The sequence below is a fragment of the Macaca fascicularis genome, chromosome 14 (assembly GCF_037993035.2).
Source record: "Macaca fascicularis isolate 582-1 chromosome 14, T2T-MFA8v1.1".
NCBI lineage: Eukaryota > Metazoa > Chordata > Mammalia > Primates > Cercopithecidae > Macaca > Macaca fascicularis.
The window spans coordinates 59,863,059-59,883,837 of NC_088388.1; the positions used below are offsets into that span (position 1 = coordinate 59,863,059).

General features: G+C 44.6%; 2 protein-coding genes across 41 annotated transcripts in view; one reads left to right on the forward strand and one right to left on the reverse strand.

Moving 5' to 3' along the window:
- Positions 1–20,098, forward strand: part of FHIP1B (FHF complex subunit HOOK interacting protein 1B) — a 32,722-nt gene extending 12,624 nt beyond the window's left edge. For 11 of the 40 annotated variants that reach the window (XM_065528665.2, XM_065528671.2, XM_065528670.2 and 8 more), the window contains 6 exons: positions 2,948–3,027; positions 3,235–3,440; positions 3,847–4,626; positions 7,063–7,241; positions 7,401–7,563; positions 10,080–10,608. In XM_065528665.2, coding sequence (XP_065384737.1) covers positions 2,948–3,027; positions 3,235–3,440; positions 3,847–4,626; positions 7,063–7,241; positions 7,401–7,563; positions 10,080–10,441 — 1,770 coding nt within the window. In that variant the 3' untranslated portion in view covers positions 10,442–10,608. Of the gene's footprint in view, positions 1–2,947; positions 3,028–3,234; positions 3,441–3,846; positions 4,627–7,062; positions 7,242–7,400; positions 7,564–9,970; positions 10,609–19,768 lie in introns of those variants that run through there. The other 29 variants (XM_074014508.1, XM_074014511.1, XM_074014512.1 and 26 more) reach the window with 10 other exon arrangements.
- On the reverse strand, positions 10,912–16,419 carry C14H11orf42 (chromosome 14 C11orf42 homolog). Its single transcript, XM_005578817.4, has 3 exons — positions 16,289–16,419; positions 11,307–12,105; positions 10,912–11,042 (listed from the first exon to the last, which is right to left on the reverse strand). Exons 1-3 carry the CDS (start codon positions 16,358–16,360, stop codon positions 10,912–10,914), a joined length of 1,002 nt encoding a protein of 333 aa, XP_005578874.3. The 5' UTR covers positions 16,361–16,419.
- Positions 20,099–20,779: the final 681 nt, after the last annotated feature.

Consider the following 20,779-nt stretch of genomic DNA (forward strand, 5'->3'; position numbering starts at 1 on the left):
TCGCTCCTTCTTTCTAAACATTTTTATTGAACATTCACTGTGTGCCATACTGTTTGCTGGTACTGGAGATACAATGATAAATAAGGTAGACATTGTTGCTGCTGACTTCCTGAAGCTTACTTTGTGGAGAAGACAGACAAGCAAACACATTAATAAGTTGTGGTCAGGGTTATGAAAAACCTGCTTAGAAATAATAGGGTGGTCAAGGAAGACCTCTCTGAAGAGATGACATTGAACTGAGACGTAAAGATTATAAAGGAGTTAACTTACTGATCAAATAGAAGAACAGAAAAACAAAGGGAACAGCATGCAAAGGACATCAAATGGGGGAAGGGCTTAACATGTTTGAGGAAATGAAAGACTAGAGGTGTAGTGAGCAAGGGGAAGAAAGGAATGAGATAAAAATAGAGGAGAAAAATTCAGATCATGCATGACCTGGAAGATCATGGCAAGAACTTTGGATATTAACAAATAGAAATATATATAACATGGGAGTGGATAGATTCCAAGTTATAAAGACTTAAGCCTTTCTAGGAGAATAAAGCATTAATTTTGCCATGGACTTCATGGCATTTATTTTGCCTCTGGGACCATTTTTGCTTCCTTTTTTTATTATAAGTTAAAGTTCCCTGGATCCATGTGTTTAAAATAGAAGTTCTTTCATCACTAAGGGCTCTGGAAAACTTCGAGATAATGAGGTACTTGGTAGTAGAGTTCCAGGTCAGTTTCCTGGATAGCTGTGTTTTGTATAGGTGCAGTTTCTGAAGCTAAGTTAGGGTGTATAAGAAATATTCCAGACTGATTGATTAAACCAGTGTTTACAAACCAAGTGTATACTTTAGAAACATCTATGAATCTTTGAAGATGGCAACTAATAACTACAACAGCTTCTGAGCTGTACCTCAGATTTCTTGAATCTTTGGGAGTAGGCTCAGGGCATGTGTATTTTTAAACTTTTCCAAAAAGTAATCATGATAGATGCCTTGGGTTAAGATTTATTGGAACCAATAGGGAATAGGTATTAAAGCTTTAATTTTACAAAGATACCAGAAGTATTTTTTTTCCCTCATTATGCTGAAATTAGGCCATGATTGGCCTCAGATTTTCCTGTTCATGTTTAGAGACAGTTGATTTTCTTTTTGAGGTTTTATCTGTTGTTTCTATCCATCTTCCTTTTGTCTTAACTTATCCTAATTTTGATTCTTACTCGCTATCTTTCATTTATTTTTAGTAGTTGTTTCTATTAGGCTCCCATTTGGTCCCCTGGTCTTAGGAGCCTTACATGTTCTTGGGATATTTCTTCTTGGTTCCTGGTTCTTGGAGGAACAGATCTCTTCTAATTTCAGGATGCCCATGTTGAACATGCAGATGCTTTCCTTTCCACTGTGGTCCTTTCAAGCTTGATTCTTTGGCTTGACTTTGTAACTTATATAGCCTGTGTGCCTTGATAGAGTGACTAATTTTGGCTAACCAGCCTGTGTCATAACCAATTATCAAACCTAATGCTTAAAACAGATTTATTGTCTTACAGTTTTGTAGGTCATACGTATGACATGGATCTTGCCAGGCTAAAATCAAAATCTGGGGGGATGGGATCTGTGTCTGATCCCATCCTGAGACCCGATCTCCTTTCAGGAGGCCGTAGGGGAGGATCCATTTCCTTACTTATTTCTATTGGCAGAATTAATTTTCTAGCAGCTGTGGGATTGAGAGCTCTGTTTTTTTGCTGGTTGACAACTGAAGAACATTCTCAGCCTGTAGAGCAACCAGATTCCTTGGCTCATGGCCCCCTTTCATCCATAGATAATAGATACCTATGGATCTCTATTATCTGTGGATACCTAGGATAATCTCATCTCAAATTCCATAATCTTAATCACATTTGCGAAGTTGTCTCTGCCACATAAGGTGAAATATTTTTAGGGTCTGGAGATTAGGATGTGGACATCTTTGAGGGACCACTTTTCTATCTACTTACTACTTTTCAGTGAGTCTGAATTTTTTCATTGGTAGCTAAAGTGGTCATTTAGGATAGCCTTCTGAACATCCATGCTGTTCAAAATGTGAACTGCTATCATGTGTTTTTCTTGTTGTGTGGTTGACTTTTAATTCTCTCATGGTCATTTAGCAAATAATGAATGCCTAAACTGTTCAGGTAGTGCCCTAGACCAAGACCCATTTGTTATCTTCAGGGAGCTCAAGGTTTCTGACACACTTGCTATAAGGGAAGCTTAGAGATAGTGCTAGGAAGATTCAGAGAAGTGAGGGAGAGGTTACATTTGTGTTTTCTTTGCCTAGTCAGAGATGAACTAACCTTCTTCCTTTTCTAAAATTAAAGGTTTCCTTTAATCTTGACCCACCTACTTTTTCCTTTTCCTGTCAGCTGCCCTTGAGTTGTTCTTCATCCTGCCTTCTGAGAGATACACTAGTGTTAGAGAGGTGACTCAGACTTCATATTTGCAGCCCCACCTACTTCCCAGTTGGGAATCTTCCGGGTTTCCTCTAGTTTCTTATTGGTAGGCATTCAGTTACTGTGTTGCTACAGTCCCTTCTGGCAGGCATTCACTTAATTACCATGTTTCTGTTGTCCTGTTAGTCATTCACTCAATCACAGTATTTCTTAGAGTCTCTTCTCATGGACTTTCATTCAAGTGTTGCTGGAGTCTCTGCTGACCAGGTATTTGTAGCTAGAGAGTCTGTAGAAGTCCATTGGGTCTGAGATGCTTCATTTGTATGAACAGTAAAGTCTTGCTCACAAAGATCTTGTGATCATCTAGCTAATACTTGAATGACTTATGTGCTATGCGTGGTGCATGGGCCTCTAGGAGTTCCTCTAGGAGTGGTTGGTTGGCCAACTTGGGGTTGGGGGGTTCCCATTTGGTGAATGGCTTGGAGGGCAGAGAGCTCTTATGGTGACTCCCTTCCTCCCCTCCACTCCCCCACCCAGCTCTGCATGGTCTCTCTGAGTCTCTTCAGGACCCTCCTGAACCTCAGCTGTGAGGATGTCCTGCTGCAGCTGGTTCTCAGGTATCTGTTGGGGCAGGGCTGAGGGATGGCTGACCCTGAAGCCTCAGAGTCTTGTGCATTGCTGGGGCAATGGGCTGTATTGGGGTTGCTCATGAGTTTCCACTTAGAGCCTGGCTTAACCATACAGTTTCATTGGCCTGATGTTCTTCTAGGCCCTGTCCTTCCTTCCTGATCTACCCTGTGTCCCCTTTGTGTTGTCTTTCTCAGGTATCTTGTTCCATGTAACCACGTTATGCTGAGCCAGAAGCCAGCTGTGCGTGATGTAGACCTATATGGACGAGCAGCTGACAAGTTTCTCTCCCTAATCCCTCGCTGTTGTCGGCACCACGCCCCCAGCCCACCTCGTCCAGAGCATGCCTCATGGGCACGAGGTGGGCCTAGCAGAGAGACAGGGAGAAGGGAGGACATCACGGGTATGGCCTGGGTTCTGGGGGAGCGTAACAAGGATGGGCTGGGGTGAGGGGAGGAAGATGGCCATGAATGACATTCTGTCTTTGGGGAGGTTGATGAGGGTGTCTTGCAGGGAGGATCCTTAACACTCACCAAAGAAAATTAGAGTGGGACTTCTGGGCAAAGCTATTCTTGTTCTTCTCTCTAGTCGTATACTCTTCCTGTTTCCATTGTTTCTTCAGTGGTGATGGTGGTGAGTGGGAGTGGTGGATGAGGATAAGGTTAATTAGGAGGTTGGAGAGTTAGCTGTCTGAATAGGTTCAGTGTTTCTGCCTTCTTATTGTCTTCTTTCTTAGTCTCTCGAGGTGTCTTATCTCTCCTCCTGAACCTATGTCTCCTTGATTTCTCTTATATTTTTTCCCTTTGCAGGTCCTGGAAGCCCAAGTGTGGACTCCTCTTCTGTGGTGACAGTACCCCGGCCCTCCACACCATCTCGTCTGGCTCTCTTCCTGCGGCAGCAGAGCCTGGGTGGCTCTGAGTCTCCAGGCCCAGCCCCTTGCTCACCAGGGCTTTCTGCATCCCCAGCCTCCAGCCCTGGCCGATGGCCTACCCCTGCAGAGGAGCCTGGAGAGCTGGAAGACAATTACCTGGAGTATCTGCGTGAGGCACGTCGTGGTGTGGATCGCTGTGTCCGAGCCTGTCGTACCTGGTCTGCCCCCTATGATGGCGAGCGGCCCTCTCCTGAGCCCAGTCCTTTTGGCTCCCGGACTAAGAAACGCAGCCTACTGCCTGAGGAGGACAGGAACAATGTGGGGGAAGGGGAGAAGGAAGAGCTGGGGAGTAGGGGGCTGGCTGGGGGTGCAGGGGAGGGCCCTGGTCACCTGCCCCCTCTCCAGCTCAATGGAGTGCCAGGATCATGGCCTGAGGGGGCCAAGAAGGTTCGTCTGGTGCCAAAGGAGGGAGTTGGGGAACTGCTAGAGGGCACCTCCGAGGGCATGGCAGGACTGGAGGGCTTTGGGCAGGAGCTCCGGGAGCTAGAGGTGGCATTGAGCAATGGGGGAACTGGCTCAGAGTCCCCCTTAGAACCTCCACTGCCCCTTGAGGAGGAGGAGGCCTATGAGAGCTTCACCTGTCCCCCTGAGCCCCCTGGACCCTTCCTCAGCAGCCCTTTGCGGACTCTCAACCAACTGCCAAGCCAGCCCTTCACTGGTAAGCTACTTAGCCTAGGCCTTCCCTTCTGTGTACTCTTTGCATGTTCTCGACATGTTTGTGCTGGTTTCTTGGACCTCTTGGCCATGTCATTTCTGTGTACTTGCCTAGTCCCTTATCCATCCTGCTTGCATCACTTCCAGATACATGTCATGTCATACTTGTGTCCCTGTGTCTGTCTGTATGTCTTCCATGCTTGTGCTGGTTTGAGTATTGACTTATATCTGAGCCTTGTATGTCTGTCCTATGTGCATGTTCCTCCTCTTTCCTTAGTCTGGCCATTTCCTGTGATTTGTAATTAGGATATTCTGTGTTTGGTGTTTCCTGGTGAATCACAACAATATTTCTGAACCATATGGAAGATATATGTGCTGTCCTGTATGGAGAGGCACCTGTAAACACTCTATGCCATTCCCTCCAGTGTGTCTGGGTATTCGGTTTTCTGTCAGCTCTCCTGGGGCCTAGGGTTAACCTTCTGGTATTTTTCTCCCTACTCAGCTCCTTCCTCCCCATCTCTTTAAAGAAGAACTTGATTTCAAGTTTTTCCCGTTCACTTCCTTGTACCTTCTTGGTTACCATGACTGTCTACTAGCACTAAGACTGTCTTAAGCAGATGGGGTGCAGTCTCTTCGAAGGCAAATGACAAAACGTGGCCCTGAGCTCCCTGGTGGAGTTCATTTGGACTCTCAAGGATGCCCTGGAGCTAGACTTGATCTGAGTGGTTGGACTAACTCCTCTTTGTTTTTGTATGAGAGCCAGCTTGCCCCGCCATTCCAAACCTCAGGCCAGGAAAACCAGAAAACCAAACAAAAAACAAACCCACCTCTGAGAAATAATGGCTAAGGCTAAGATCACAGGCCTTGGATTATGCATACCTTACGTTTCCATCTCTGCTATAGATGCATATAAATCATTTACTACAATTATGGCACATTGTGAGAACTCAGCAAGTGGTAGCTTTTCACTAGGATCTCTGGGTGCATAGCAGATTTAAGTTGACTAAGGCAAACACTCATCTTCCAGTTGTTCATAGGTTCATAGTCAGATTGTCATGCCTTGATAAGTTCATGTCCTGACGGCCTGGGAGATGCTGGCCATCCTGCTCATATAGCACCAGGGCTTCTGCCATGGAGTTGTGCCAATTCCCTCTTGCCTCCTACAAAAAATCTGTCTTTCCATTTATTTAGCCTCTGCTCTATTCCTTTCAGCTCAGTACCACCAGGCGGTAACGTGCAGGTTTTACCACACTCTTGAAGTATTAGTTGAACTTTTGTCTTGTTTTCCTTTGGTAAACTTATCTGAGCTTTTCGAATTTTTTTTTTTTTTGGGCAAGAAAATTCCAGGAAATGAAAGGAATAGGACAAAATTATGGGGTATCTTAGGACTCTGTTAAGCTAGAGTTGTTTTGAAGCTAATGTTAGACATGTGCCCCTGGAGTGAAAAATGTTTTAGGATCTTTTTCAGGATTCACTCCATCCTGCCCTCCATCATTCTTCTGTCTCAATTCATAGTACAGTTCTTAGATATACTCCCTTTCGCCAAAAAAATCACTGATCAGAAGGACTTGATGGCTATAGAGGCCTACTGCTGGTGATCTGGCTTAGCTGAGGTCAGTTTTCCCAGTGGATAATACTGATCCTTTCCCTTCCCTTCTCTCCCACCAAAGGGTCTGTCCTCAGTCAGTTTTCTCTGCCCCTGCACTAAGCTATCCTTTTACTACATATTCTGTTCCACCTTCTTGGTTCCCAGCTTCTGAAAGACAAAACTGATGTCTTCTCTGGTCCTCCAAAGATTTTTTTTCCCTAACTTTAAATTGGCTCACATAGTTACTTTGTCTTTGCAACACCGTCTTCTAGCTTTCTTTCTGAGCAGGTTTAGTGTTATCCTCCGTTTTTTGTGGAACCTATTTCTTTTTGGACCTAGTTACTTTATCAACCTATTTGTTCTTCTGTTGTGCCTCTTGGGTGAGTCTTTTATAAAAACAGAGTATGTAATTGTATCTACGATTGTAATTGAACACTTAAAATTTGCCATATCTGAGGCTAAATGCTTTATATTGATAACTATTCATCACCTTATGAGGTAGGTATATTTTCCTATTTTACGAACTAGGAAATAAGGCTTGGAAAGTTTTGACCTGTCCAAACTAGTAAAGGGCAAAGCCAATGAAACCAGATCTCTCAGACTTCAGAGCCTAAGATCTGGCTCGTCAGCTTGAATGTGTGTAAAGCTGGCATCTGGAATCTTGTGGGTCCATATGGTGTCTGCCATCTTATTTCCTCCAGAATAGGTGGCCACAGGATATTTAAACATACCCAGAGGCTGACATACAAAAAATTTTCATCTGGTGGGGGTCTCTTGTTTTGGGGAGGAATGCGTGTGACGTGCATTGTGTTCAGGCCTTGTATCCTTGTGCCCACCTCCCCCCCAACCCAGGCGCCTTCATGGCTGTGCTCTTTGCCAAACTCGAGAACATGCTGCAGAACTCCGTCTATGTCAACTTCCTGCTGACGGGGCTGGTGGCCCAGCTGGCCTGTCACCCCCAGCCCCTGCTCCGCTCTTTCCTGCTCAACACCAACATGGTCTTCCAGCCCAGTGTCAAGTCCCTGCTGCAGGTGTGCGATGCATGCATGCGTGGGTGCGTCCAGGCTCCATGGTGGGCCTGGCCCGCAGCTGGAGTGACCGTGGGTGGGCTGGGAACAGGTCCAGTGGGACTAGAAAGGACTGTATCAGTCTAGAGGTGCTCAGAAATGTCATGAAGGTGTGCTTCATAGGTGCTGGGCTCTGTGAAGAATAAGATTGAGAACTTTGCGGCTTCCCAGGAGGACTTCCCAGCACTGCTATCCAAAGCCAAGAAGTACCTCATTGCCCGTGGCAAGTTGGACTGGGCTGAGGGCCCTGCAGCAGGACCTGCCCCGCGCCGTTCTGATCCCCTAGGTGAGGCCTATCCCACCACACCTGTACCTGCCCTCCCTAAATAGCCTATTAACCCAGGTTAATTGAGCTCTTATTAAGAGTGAAATGTTGTGCCAAGACCTGGTGAGTTATAGAAAATTGAGTCTTCATGTTTGTTTTCAGGCTTCTGGTCAGAGGATAGAACATAGTTCTATCTATTAAGAGCCAGATGAGAAGTTCTAGCAAAAACTACTCTAGAATTTGGGGACAAGAAAGAGGACAGAGTAGTCTCTAGGTTGCGATATTATTACAGCTTTGTAAAGGACATGACATTTGACATGGGCCTTGAGAGCTGGGTAGGACTTAAGTAGGCAAAGGAGTGGGGAATCTTTTTTTTTCAGGAGAGATCCTGGACTGTTTAGTTGGAGTAGGGGATTTAAAAGATGGTGGAATAGTTGGTAGTAAGGCTAGAGAGATTTGGCTGGAGCTCAATTTCTCAGAGTAGAAGTTGGGATGTTTTAGGCAGTGAAAAACCACTGGAAGTTCTAAATCTGGAAGTGGAGAGATTACTATGTTAGCTCAGATGAAGTCAAGCTAGGAGAAAAGAGTCAGGAAGCATCAGGAGGCTTCTGCCATATGTAGATGTTACCAGGGAGGCTTGAATTAGAATAGTGGACATGGAAGGGAAGCATTTAATGAGGCAGAAATGAGAAGGAAGTGTTGGTAGAGTTTGGTGAGTGGTGTAAGGAAGGAGGAAGAATTAAATGTGGTTATGAAGTTTTAAATCTAGACTTTTCGCTTAACAAGTATCTTGAACATTTGCCATGTGTGCCGGGCATTGTCTTTGGTACAGGGAATTCAGGGAGGTACAAGATGTAATTTCTGCCTTCAAAGAATGTACAATCTGGAGAGTGACTAGAGGAATGTAATACCAGAAGTAGGAAGGTCCTAAAGGTGTTGGGAGTAATGGGATCTAGAACAATAGAAAAGGATTAACTTTGGACAGGAAAAGGCTTTTTGTTTTTCTCCCTTTGAGGAAAATGAGCAGAGAGCAAGAAGGAACTGACAGGTGCCAGTGTAGTTGTGAAGTATAGAGGAGAAAGGGATTTCACATCATTCTTTATTTACTAATCAAAGTAGAAGGCAAAATGATACGCTGAAAGCAGAGGTGGAGGCTTAATGAGAAAAGTGTACGGGTTGGGAAGAGAGTACCACAAAAGTTACTGCACAGCTGTGAAGTCTCAGGTAAAGTTCTTTTGCATGATTTCTTCATGGTCTAGTATTGTAAATATTTCTTCCTTCTACAGTTCTGGTGCTGGGGTCACTGTAGAGGGGCCAGGTAGACAAGGTAGACAAGACACAGTCTAAGCCCTTAAGCTCACAGGTTAGTGTGTGAGGTAGAAGACATAGAAATAAATTAAGTATGTTGAGTTAAGGGAAGTAAAATTGGGATTCAGTGGAAGACAAATCAAGAGGAGGCTTCCTAGAGAAGTGGGGATTATAAAATTTCACCTAGAATGATGAAAAAATTAGGGAGAAGAAAATTTAGGCAGAGAGAGCTACAGGTGCATGAAAAGTGCCTGGAGGGTTCCAGGGTGATAGATGTGGATGCAAAAGCAAGATGGGGTGTGGAGAGTTTGACAAGAAATTGTAGCAGTGTGAGCCTGATTGTGAAGGACTCTGAATGCCAAATTTAATAGATCGGTATAGTATTTCTGTAGCCAGTATTAGATGTAGGAAATGGGAATTGTTATTAGAATCTAGGCCTTTATAGTAGATATGGATCCAGACCCAGAAATCTAGGCAGAATGTTAGAGGCAAGAGGACATTGTTTTGAATGGCTCACTTGAGTCTAAGCTGACTTGAAATTGACTGCAACCAGTGGGAGAGAGGCTTTGGTGCAGGACAGGGACTGGTGAATGGTGAAGTGGTGAATGGTGAAGAGCAGATTTTGGAGGGACAGTAGAGTATGACAGAAGTGAAATTGTCACTGAACTATAATTGCATATATAGCCCCTGTGGGTATTGTAGGAGCAGAGGATGTGGATTGGGTGTTACAGATAAGCTGGGAAAGAGGTGGTTGACTGGTTCGGAAGGGTGATGGGAAGCATGAAATCAGGGCATGCTGTAGACAGAGGAGAAATAGCTTGGTGGTGGTAGATTAGTGATTGGAAAGAGGAGAATTCATCAGGGTCAGAGGGCATGGAGAAGGAATGATCTTAATTGGGAATGAAGTGGCTAAAGTGTTGATTGGTTAAAGACTGAGAAGGATGGTTGGCTGGGTGGGGAGGCTGGATAGAGGGAAAAAGGCTGGGCAGGTAGTATTTTTGGTGTTAGAGTGAGAAAGAACTCCTCACTCTAGTCCTCAGAGTCAACTTCAGGGATGGGACAGGAAATGGTACCTGAGGTTCATTTCTGGTCCATTTTGTCCTTTTTTCCATTTCTTCAGAACCCTAAAGGAGAAGTCCAAGAACCTAGGGGGTGGGGGAATCTCCCCTCTCAGTCCAAGGGAGGTTCCTTGATCCCAGCACCTTCATGATACCCCTGTTTATTCCCAGTGAAGAGCCGGAGGCCATCCTTGGGGGAGTTACTCCTGCGGCATGCACACAGTCCAACCAGGGCCCGGCAGACGGCACAATTGGTCCTTCAGCCTGGGCGAGACGGAGCAGGACTTGGCCTAAGTGGGGGCTCCCCTGGGGCTTCAACTCCAGTTCTACCTGCCCGGGGCGGGGCCCCTGAACGCCAAGGTGAGGCTCTTCGAGTCAAGAATGCTGTCTACTGTGCAGTCATTTTCCCTGAATTTCTCAAGGAGTTGGCTGCCATCTCCCAGGCTCATGCCGTCACCTCACCTTTCTTGTTGGAGACTTCAGAGGAAGGATCTGGCCCTCTCATCTCAGGCTATGGGCCCCTCAATCCTTAACTTTCTTCCATGGACAATCAGGGCCATGGGTGGCCTGGGCCCGGGCTGGGGCTAGGGCACAGGCTCCTTTTTATGTTTCGAGGCAGTGGCAAAAGGACTTTTTAATTTATTTCAGATGAATGTTTTATGGAGAACTTGTTGCAATATGTATAAAAGGGAAATCTCTATTCTGTGCTCATTTTTCTTTCCCATTCTTTTTCTGTGTGGCTGGGGCCCCAGAAAAGGTTGTATATAGTGGGGGAGGTGGTCAGGAGTATTTTCTCTTTGGTGAGGACATTGCTGCCAAGGTTTCAAGGTACCCCTTATGCCCTTAGAGGGTGAAGGGACTCTTCCCTCTTCTCTGGATCCCAGAAGGAATAAGCAGCATGGGCCCAGGATGGTTTGGGGGAGCAGCAGCTGATGTTTATTAGAGACCAGTACCCCTATGCCAGATCTTGGGGGCTTTGCCCCCGGAATCTTTTGCTTCAGCTTCAGTCGTCGCTGTCGAACTCTGAGGATAGACCCTGCAGCAGGGGCAGGGACATGGAGTGCCCGTCGGGGTCCCTGGGGCCCCCACCCTGGGCTCCTGGTGGAGGGCTGCGGGGGCTGAAGAGCCAGTTCTCTGCCAGGGTTGGGGATAGTCACAGCTTGACTTATAGCTGGTCTTTTTCCTCCCTAGCTTTTCCCTCTGGTCCTCTGTGCCATCCCAATCCCCTTACCAGGGCCTTCTCATTCCATCTCACCCTCCCCGTACTCCCTCATTCCATCTCTTTCACCAGAGCCCTGTGCTGAGTAATGGATTCCCCACATACTTAATTCTCATGCCTTCTCCCTCCTTCGCTTTGTCCCTCCCATCCATCTCATCATCATTTCCCCCTAGCAGTACCTGACAGTATCTGGGGCCCCCTCCGGAAGGGGTTTCGGCCCTTGTAGGAGAATCTGGTGGGTTTGCCCTCTGGCCCTTCCTGGGGAGGTGGTGTAGGTGGAGCTGGGACAGGTGGGGGCACATCAGCAGCTTCAGGTGTATCAGCAGGTGCTGATGTGGGGGCCAGAGGTGGCATGATGCTGAGGTTGGGTCTGACCCAGTTGGCCCCATGGAGCAATGGGTCTTTAGTCAGAGGCTTCTGTGGTCCCAGCACGCCCTTGGACTGCAGTGAAAACTTGAGGCAGGAGAAGGCAACAGGTAATGACCGATGTAGCTGGAGGAGCTGGGGCTCATGGGCTGTAGGCATCAGCCCCAGCTGCAGCCAGGAACAAGAGAAGACCTGGTAGATGACATAGATGCTGTGGGTGCTTCGGAGCCAGGAAAGAGTCTGCTGTAGGCTCACCTGCCCTGGTGGCAGCAACAGGAAGGCAACCTTCTTGCGCAGGCCACCCATATGTAGGCGGATCTTGCATGGCTGCCCATCCAACATTCGCATCTCTTCATAGGCTATCTCTGCTTGGCCATTTGGTGAGTATTCCCGAGTGCAGTGGGCGAAGGCACCCTCAGATCCTGCCTGCTCCAGGAGGCTTGGTAGTGGCCCCACTGGTTTCAGTGCCCTCCGACCCTGCCGACCTGGCAAAGCCAGGCGGGTATGGGCTGGGCGGGACTGTTTTACCAGCACACCCAGTAGGTCATAGCAGACTGCATCTGACAGGAAAGGGACTGCTACTGCATTGGGCCCAAAGTGCTCCTCGATGACCTGCAGGTGGCCAGTTTATAGGTCAGGGACTTAGGGTCAGAAGTTAACTGGTTGCCTACTTTAAATTGACCCCCAGTGTTCACTGTTCAGTTATATCTCTATAGTGTTCAGATTTGTGCTTTCTGCTTATCTCCCAGCTCTCCTGCAGCAAAACTTTGAATGTCTACATGTCAAACTATCTAGGTAATGGGAAAACATAAAAGAATGAGACTTTGTCTTTGTCCTGATATAGTTTAGTCTAATGGAGAAGACAAAAATGTAAACAGCTATGTAAAATATTAATAGAAAGCAAGATGTGAAGGAGACAAGAAGTGATTGAACAGTCTTTACCTTTCATAGAAACAGGATCAAGGAAGGTTTCTAGATGGTGATACTTGAGTTTTGAAGGAATTATCTAGGTAGGAGAATGGTCAATTCAGGCATAAGAGTCAGCCAGTGAAAAAACTTGAATTTATAAACCAAGGGGGGCACATTTAGGAACACATAATTTTATAATGCTTGTGTGTATGGTATGAAGAGGGAAAGGCACACAGGAACTAGATTATGAAAGGCTTGTGTGCGTGTCAAGTGAATTGCCCTGAAGGCAGTGGGAAGCTGCTTGAAGGGCTCTGGGTAGGAGGAACAGGATCAGATAGGTGTTTTTGAAAGCTATTTTTTTTTTTTTTTTTAAATTGAGTCTCCTTTGTTGCCTAGGCTGGAGTGCAGTGGTGCGATCTTGGCTCACTGAAACCTCTGCCTCCTGGGCTCAAGTGATTGTCCTGGCTCAGCCTCTTGAGTAGTTGGAACTACAGGCACCCACCACTACACCTGGCTTATTTTTTGTATTTTTAGTAGTGATGGGGTTTCACTCTGTTGCCTAGGCTGGTTTTGAACTCCTGAGCTCAGGCAGTCCACCTGCCTCGGCCTCCCAAAGTGTTGAGATTACAGGTGTGAGCTACCGCGCCTGGCCAGAAAGCTAATTTTTAATAGGAAGGCATAAAATAAGGGTGATAGATGAGCTAAGAGTATGGCAATACTCCAGGCAAGGCATGATAAGGTCCTGAACTAAAATAGAGGGGGAAGATACTAGAGATATTTAGGTTATAGAATTAGTAGAACTTGGTCACTTAGGAGATATGGAAAAAAGAATCCTCAGCGGTGCACGCTGGCTCATGCCTATAATCCCAGCACTTTGGGAGGCCGAGACAGGTGGATCACCTGAGGTCAGGAGTTGGAGATCATTCTGACTAACATGGTGAAACCCTGTTTCTACTAAAAATAGAAAAATTAGCCGGGCATGGTGGCACACACCTGTAATCCCAGCTACTTGTGATACTGAGGCAGGAGAATTGCTTGAACCTGGGAGGCGGAGGTTGCAATGAGCCGAGATGGCACCACTGCACTCAACAGAGTCTCAAGCAAAAAAGAAAAAAAGAATCTTCAAGGATTCTTCTTAGGTGACTGGTTACATGGGTGATGTCTTTAATCAATAGTAGGTTACACAGAAATAGATTCGGAATGTCCATTCTTTTACCATGTCTGTTACCTCATAGTATATACCTTCTACCCTAGCTGCAAGGGGTAGTTTTTATAGGGAATTTGAGGCCTCATATTTATAATGTTAGTTAAAGTATGCTTTCAGGGATTTTAATTAATTGTGTGTGTGTGTGTGTGTGTGTGTGTTTTGTTGTTTTGTCATGGCCTTTTTGGGGTTGGTAACCCTGGAAAGTTTATTTTTCATGACTAACTGGGAAACATAAGAGCCTGTCTAGTAATTGTACTTAAGTATGGTTTCAACCCATTCAGGATTTTGTGGCTGACGTTTCTGGTTCTCTGCTCTACTAGGGAGCAAGGGCACACAGAGTTTCCTCTTAGGGCATCTCGTATATTTGAGCCCAGTGCTTACAGTGCTGTACTCTACTCCCTACCTCCAGGCCCAAATTCCGCATGGCTATGCCCGTACTGATGGCATTGCCCTCTTTGTTGGCCTTCTGGCAGAATTCACCAGTGGCTCCTTAAGGCTGATCTACTTTTTGCTACAAAGCTGTTTTGGAAGTACTGCCTCCTAGCATAAGAGGAAGGTAGCTAACTATGGAGTTGCATCTGCACCTTGGATAAGCTGAGGTAGCTTGTAGACTACTGTCTTGTCACCTGGCCAAAGGAATAACTGATGTTCTTTTGTGGTCTGCATGGGAGAGTTTCCCATTATTCCTTCTCCTTTGCTTCACTGGAACGCTTCCTTTTGGGTGGGGCTCTGAGAAGGACCAGTGGGGTTTCCAGGGGAGAGAGCAGAACACTGGTGGGTTGACATTTTTGGATGCAATGCTTGCGCCATGACCATGAAATCAGATGCACCAAGCATGACATCAGAATCTCACCGTAACTGCTCCTTTGGTGTCAAGGATCCTGCACAAGTAAGATAAATGGGAGTGTCTGTTGAAGAGCCCCCTCTGATAGGAGTGTGACATTTAAAATACCTGGTGCTTATTATCCAAGTTTCTGCTAAAAGGGTGAATCTTGGTTTACCTGGAGGCTCTTTATTCCCCATATGCTCTTCCTATATGCTGACAGGCATTAAGTTGCCTAATTCTAACTCTCCCTGACCTTGACAGCTCCAGTGGTTATCCTAAAATAGGAAAAATAAGGAGCTCAGCGGTTCTTTGTTAGGGAGACTGTGTTCTTGGTAGAATCACCATTTAAGACTACTATGTGCTCCTACAGAACTTTTGCTTCTGGATAGAAATTGTATGGACCTTAGGCCCACAAATTTAGGTTTTCCAGGGGCATCCCAGGAAAGTGATGGTGGAATATTGTTTTCCTAGATGTCCCTTGGTTCCATCGAATTCTGAATGTGGAGTTCTTGAGCCACATTCTGTTTAGCCAAATGTTTTACCATATGTTCAGTAAACTGTCAGTGGTTTTGGACACAGGAAACCAGGTCACTTAAAGGTGACCTAATCCTTGAATTTGCCCCATAATGCCAGTGATTTATCCTGCATATCTCTACTCCGATTTTCCTGACAATTTTCAGTTTAAATAGGATAATGAGTTTTTCTGATACTCAGAGATGGCATAGCTTTCTAATAGTGGGAGACTCTGTTTGTTTTCAGTCTAATTCTGCTTGATCTAGTCCAGGACCAACCTTCTACACTGCTGAAACCAGTTGCTCTAATACTTGGGAAGACCTTGAGTTCTCCTGATTTTGCTTCTCTGGGAAGCTGGCCTTTGTGGTAAGCAGCTACCCTATTTGGAATGGAAGCAGCATGCCATTAAATCTTCTTTGAGTGTGGTAGGCACTGCTTTAAGATTTTTTTTTTTTTTTTAAGCCTGGTAGGCTGACTTCTATGAATGTTATAAATTCACCTTCCTTCAAATCACATAGTCAGAATCTGATTCTAAATTATCTGATCTGAAATTTCCTGCCATCCAACCTGCAACTGAAAAGTGATTTGGTAGGATTTTTGGATACCTGCAACCCAGATACAGCTGAGATTGTCCTGCTCCTTAAAATATAAAAATCTGCCTCAAAATCCAAATTTCTTATTTTGTGGAAGTTAAGGTGGAGGAGATCTGTGAAAGAGTTTCAGATAAAATTCAGATTCTATAGGAAGCTGCTTCTGTAGGAAGTCCAGGTTCTAAGATTAGCCCTTATATCTCTTTGGCTTTATTTTTACTACTGCTTCTTTGAACTCTGCTCTAGAAGATTATTAGGAGTTCTCAAATATGAATTATTATTTTTCCTCTCCTTGTTTTTACAAATGCTCTACATTTAATTACTATTAAATTATTATATACTCACCACCCCCCTTCTCATTAATTCAGATATTTATTAAGTACCTTTTATTTGTCAGGTTCTCCTCTCCCTCTTTGTGTGAATAACTCCTGCTTGCCTGGCTAGAATGTCACTCTTTCCAGGAAGCCTTCCTGATCTCCTGTCTCACCCCTGACTTAGCGTGTCTCCTCTTTGTTCATAATTCCCTATACACTGCTTTTCAGTGAACGTTTTTACTATTTTTACAGTTGTCATTAAATGGGGGCAGTCCATGCCAATAACTTTACTGCAGTGCTTGGCACATATGGAAGCACTGAGTAAATGTTGGTTATTATTGTCTTCAGACTTCCCACCCCTTCCTACTCACAAGCTGCTCAGACCCATGGAGGTCATACTTTGTTACTTCCTCTTTAGCCTCCTTACTTCACCTACCTTATCCTTGATGAGGGTCCAGGTGGCATCAGCTTCATCCAATGTCAGCAGGTGGGGGGTACCCACCAACATGGTGGAGTATGGGAGGGATTGGGCCGGGCAGTGGCTGCTGCAGGAACCCCAGGTGGCCCAGGGAGGTGAGACCTGAGGTCTTGGGCTCTAAGCCATTGCATGACATCATAGAGGTCCTGCTAGATAATTGTGCCTTGGATAGGGGGAGGACAGTGACTTTCCTAGCTTCACTGCAGCGTGTAATTCATACTCTTGAGTCACTTATCCATCCTCCTGCATTAGGGAAAGAAAATGCAGGTGTCTGTTAGGGTGTGTTTGTATATGTGTATGTGTGTGTGTAGTTCTTGGTCTGAGTTCTTTAAGGAAACAGGATCAGGTCTCTCCTCCCTTCAGCAGCATCTCTGAAGCAATTTACTATCTTAGCTGCAGATGCTTCTCTGTGAGGTTGGATTGGGGTCCTAAAGGACATGGGAGAAGTACAATCATGAGCCACATAACAATGTTTTGGAAAATGATATGTGACTGACAGTGGTCTGACACCATAAGAGTATATTGTCATGTTTTTACTTTACTTTTTCTATGTTTAGGTATGTTTTGATACACAAATACCATTGTGTTACAATTTCTTATGGTATTCACTACAGTAACATGTACAGATTTGTAGCCCAAGAGCAATTGGCTATACCTTAGAGCCTACAGCCTAGGTGTGTAGTAGGCTATACCATCTAGGTTTGTGTAAGCACACTCTATGATGTTTGTGCAATGATAAAATTGTGTAAGGATGCATTTCTCAGAACATACCCTGTTGTTAAGCAATGCATGACTATGTAGATCAGGACTTATACTGAGAACCAAGCAGTGGTTCCCAACCTTGGCTGCACTTTGGAATTGCCTGGGAGCTTAAAAATTACTGGTGCCTGGATCAATTACTGGTGCCAGAGATTCTGATTTAATTGGTCTGGGGTGTGCCTGGGCATCACAATTTCTAAAAGCTCTTCAGGCAATTATAATGCATAACTTAGGTTGAAAACCATTATTAATGGGTGGGTTACAATTGCAGTGAAAACCAGGAAAATGTGTAGGAGGTTGCTGTGCTCAGCAGTGTGACAATGTGGAGGGTAAGAATATAATTGGGATAATGTTGCCTTAGTAACGAGAGAATCTTCAGGAAGGCAGAATTACGCAGGTAAATTTGAGGAAAAATTTCTTCATGCTCCACTCCATGTCCTAGTCTGATTTGTGCCTAGTAGCTAGATAAAAGCTGGAATATTAGCTATATGTTATCTCCTTTGCATCTTTGCCCAGAGATCTCAACTGTGTTTTGCTGAAGAACCATTCTAGAGAGCCTTTCCTGTAGTTACTTTTCTACTCCATACCTTAGCTGTTCAAGGAGTCCTTTCTCTGAGTCCTTCTGGAGAATCTCCTTTGTGCCCAGGAAGACCTCTTTTGTGTAGGTGGTATCCTTGCCTAGCCCAGCCCTGCATAGCTCTGTAGAGCAGTCCCACAAAGTTGGCTGTCATCTGAGCTGGCTGAGGTGGTATGAGTGGGGGCATAGGCAAAGGTCCTGCAGTGGTGGGAAAGAGCGTTAGGAAAGTTTTCCTAAAGGAGATGTAACTGGCCTCGGGAGGGCAGGTCTCCTTAGATAGAGCTATGGATATGGGTGCTGGGTCTTTGAGCAAAGGTTTTACAGTGGGTGTGGTCCTATTTTCCAAGAGAGGAATTAATATCAAATATTTCCAGGAGAGGAATTATACCAAATATTAATGTTGAGCTCTTTTGTGCTAGGGGCTGTGCCAAATACTTTGAATTCATTATATTAGTTAATCCATTTGGTATCCTCTTGAAGTAGTTACTACTGTTATCTCATTTTACAAGTAAAGAAATAGGCTCAGAGAGGTTAAATAATTATTTCAAAGCATATGATGAGTTTATAGAGGATCTAGGATTCAGGTAAAAGTCTGCTGGACTGAATCTTTAACTAATACATTCCTTTGGCTCACTTTAGTGTGTGGTGGGAGGAGTGAGTGCCAGATGGAAAGTACTAAGTGGTTTAGTGAAAAGGAAATGGGCAGGATAAGAGGAGCCACGATGAGCCAAATCAGAAACCCCAAGTTTCTTGTTAAGACAAGTGAAACCAAATCCCTTCCTTCTAATGCCCCTTTAGCACATTTTGATTATGGTTGACAAAAAGAGGTCACCTGGTGTAGTATAGCTGCACCTCTGTTCTCTCCAGGGAATTCTGAGTGAGACAGGTGGAGATAGAGCAAGAGAGAGACATACACAAGAACAAGAGACACAGATATGGGATAAAACTGACAAATGGCGCAAGGAGACAGAGATGTAGCGATATAGAGACAGTGAGAGTGACTGAGAGAGAATGGTGTACATCCAGATCCCAAGGAGATTCCAGAATGAGAAGGAGAGGAATGAGATTGGTGCAGGGATGGTGGACTGTGGTGACTTTACCACCGTGCAGTCTGCATATAACAAAATTGCCCTTGTACCCTTTGAATTTATACAAAAAAAAAAAAAAAAAAGGACGAGGAGGATCTCTTTAGGACTTTTGGGAGAGGGACTCAGGGGAAATTGGGAGTGAAAACTTCTGTCTGATTACTCCTCAGTCAGAAGCCCATACATTCTTCTGCTGGCTGATTGTCATGATTCCCTAAGATCCCTAAATTCCCTACTGATCTACCCCAACACTAAGTCGGTCGGTCTTTCCTTTTGACTCAGAAAGACTGAGTCTAAAATTTACTGAAGGAAAATGGATGGCAACTGGGTCCTGGATGGAGATGGTGAGCCTAAGGACTGGGCTCTTTGGGCCATGTCCTGCTTATAGGATTTGCCTCTGGTGTGGCGTGAGAGACAGATCATCTGTAGGGTATCTGAGAGTGATCTGAATGGAGAGCATGAGGGTAACAAACAGATGGATCTTTTTATCCAGAGAACATGAGGTTCTCAGTATGAACCTGTAGGGCAGTATAGAATAGTATTGACAGCTAAGACTTTAGAGTGATAAAGAGCCTTAACAAGTCTCTTCATGTCTCTCAGACTTCAAGGATAATCACACAGACCCCTCATACCTTATTTGAAACTTTTAGGGACAGATATTTTAGAATTCAGTTTTTTTCAGATTATAGAAAAGGAATATTATATATATATATATATATATCCTGTATTAAGGAATACCCCAGTGGGATTCAGGACAGTGCCCTATAATCAAACGCATCAACACTTCTGAAGTTAGATGTATGAATATTCACACTAAATAAGATAAATAAAGATTATAAATAGGATCATGATGGTTGAGGTGTCAGGTTTTGGGCCAAAGTTATAAAAAATATTGTTTCTTCAGAGTTTTTTTTAAATTTTGGAATTATGGATGAGGGATTGTGGGCTTATAATTAATTCTCAGGTTGTCATGAGGAATGAGAGTGTGGTAAAACTCTTGAAACTATCATATGGCAGGTATGTATGCAATCTCAATTTGGAACAAGATACAAATGTCCAAGGGAGTGGATTTTTAGCTTGAAGGAAGAAAGTCGCTACAATGGACAACGTACAGCTCTGGAACCAGCTACCTTGAAAAGTTGTGCACAACCAGGAGTTGAAGGTGCCTTAGAAGAGAGTCTTCATGTAGTGGGAGGGTGACAGAATTCATTGTTTATGAATGTTGGCTGCAGATGATTTCCCTTTCGTGTATCAGAGGGGAAGGCAAAAAATCGTATACCTGTATATATGTGAGACACAGGATTATCACACATATTTATTTATAATCAATAAATATCTTACTGCATATATGCTTGTTCACATGTCAATTATTTTCTTAGGATAGATTTATTAAGGGGGAACTTATTTATTTATGAGACAGGGTCTCACTGTCACCAGGCTGGAGTGCAGTGGTGTGATCACAGCTCACTGCAATAAAGGGGAATTTAGAGTAAGAGAAGGATATGAACATCTTCAAGACTTGTGACTCATTAGGATTAGAATTGTGTCACAGTTATCTGCAAAATCATTGCTTGGAGGCCGTTTAAACTCAGAACCTCATGAAAAAAAAATTAGTCTTGAGAATGAATGAGCCCACACTTAGGTTGACTGTAGATTTCCTCTGTATCTAGTTGTGTACAGTGTGATGATGCCTCTGAAAATCATACAGAGCTTCTGGACTCTTTAGTCCTTGTTATTGATGACCTGGTAAGACCCAGTGTGGCACCGGAGATGGCATCATCTTTTTCTGATCTGCAGCCTCCTTATCTGTGTGGTGTTCCGTGGTCCAGCTTGGTCCAGCTATCTGTGCTGAGCGGACTGGGTTGCTCTTCGCTTCAGGTTTTCCTGTCTAACTCCAGTACCTGTGGTTATGATAGTTTTCCTGGAGAGCTTGGGTTTGCCTTTGCAGTCTGCAGCTTTTTCTGATCTCATAACACTGACTCCCTGCCATATTATACTTATTATATTATACCTATTCTGAACTCCATG

Coding starts and splice junctions, on each gene's coding strand:
- C14H11orf42 (XM_005578817.4), bottom strand. CDS start 16,360: ATGTTGGTGGGTACCCCCCACCTGCTGACATTGGATGAAGCTGATGCC. Junction 12,106..16,288: donor GGACCCTCATCAAGGATAAG/GTAGGTGAAGTA, acceptor GGCCACCTGCAG/GTCATCGAGGAGCACTTTGG. Junction 11,043..11,306: donor GGGGCCCCAGATACTGTCAG/GTACTGCTAGGG, acceptor CAACCCTGGCAG/AGAACTGGCTCTTCAGCCCC.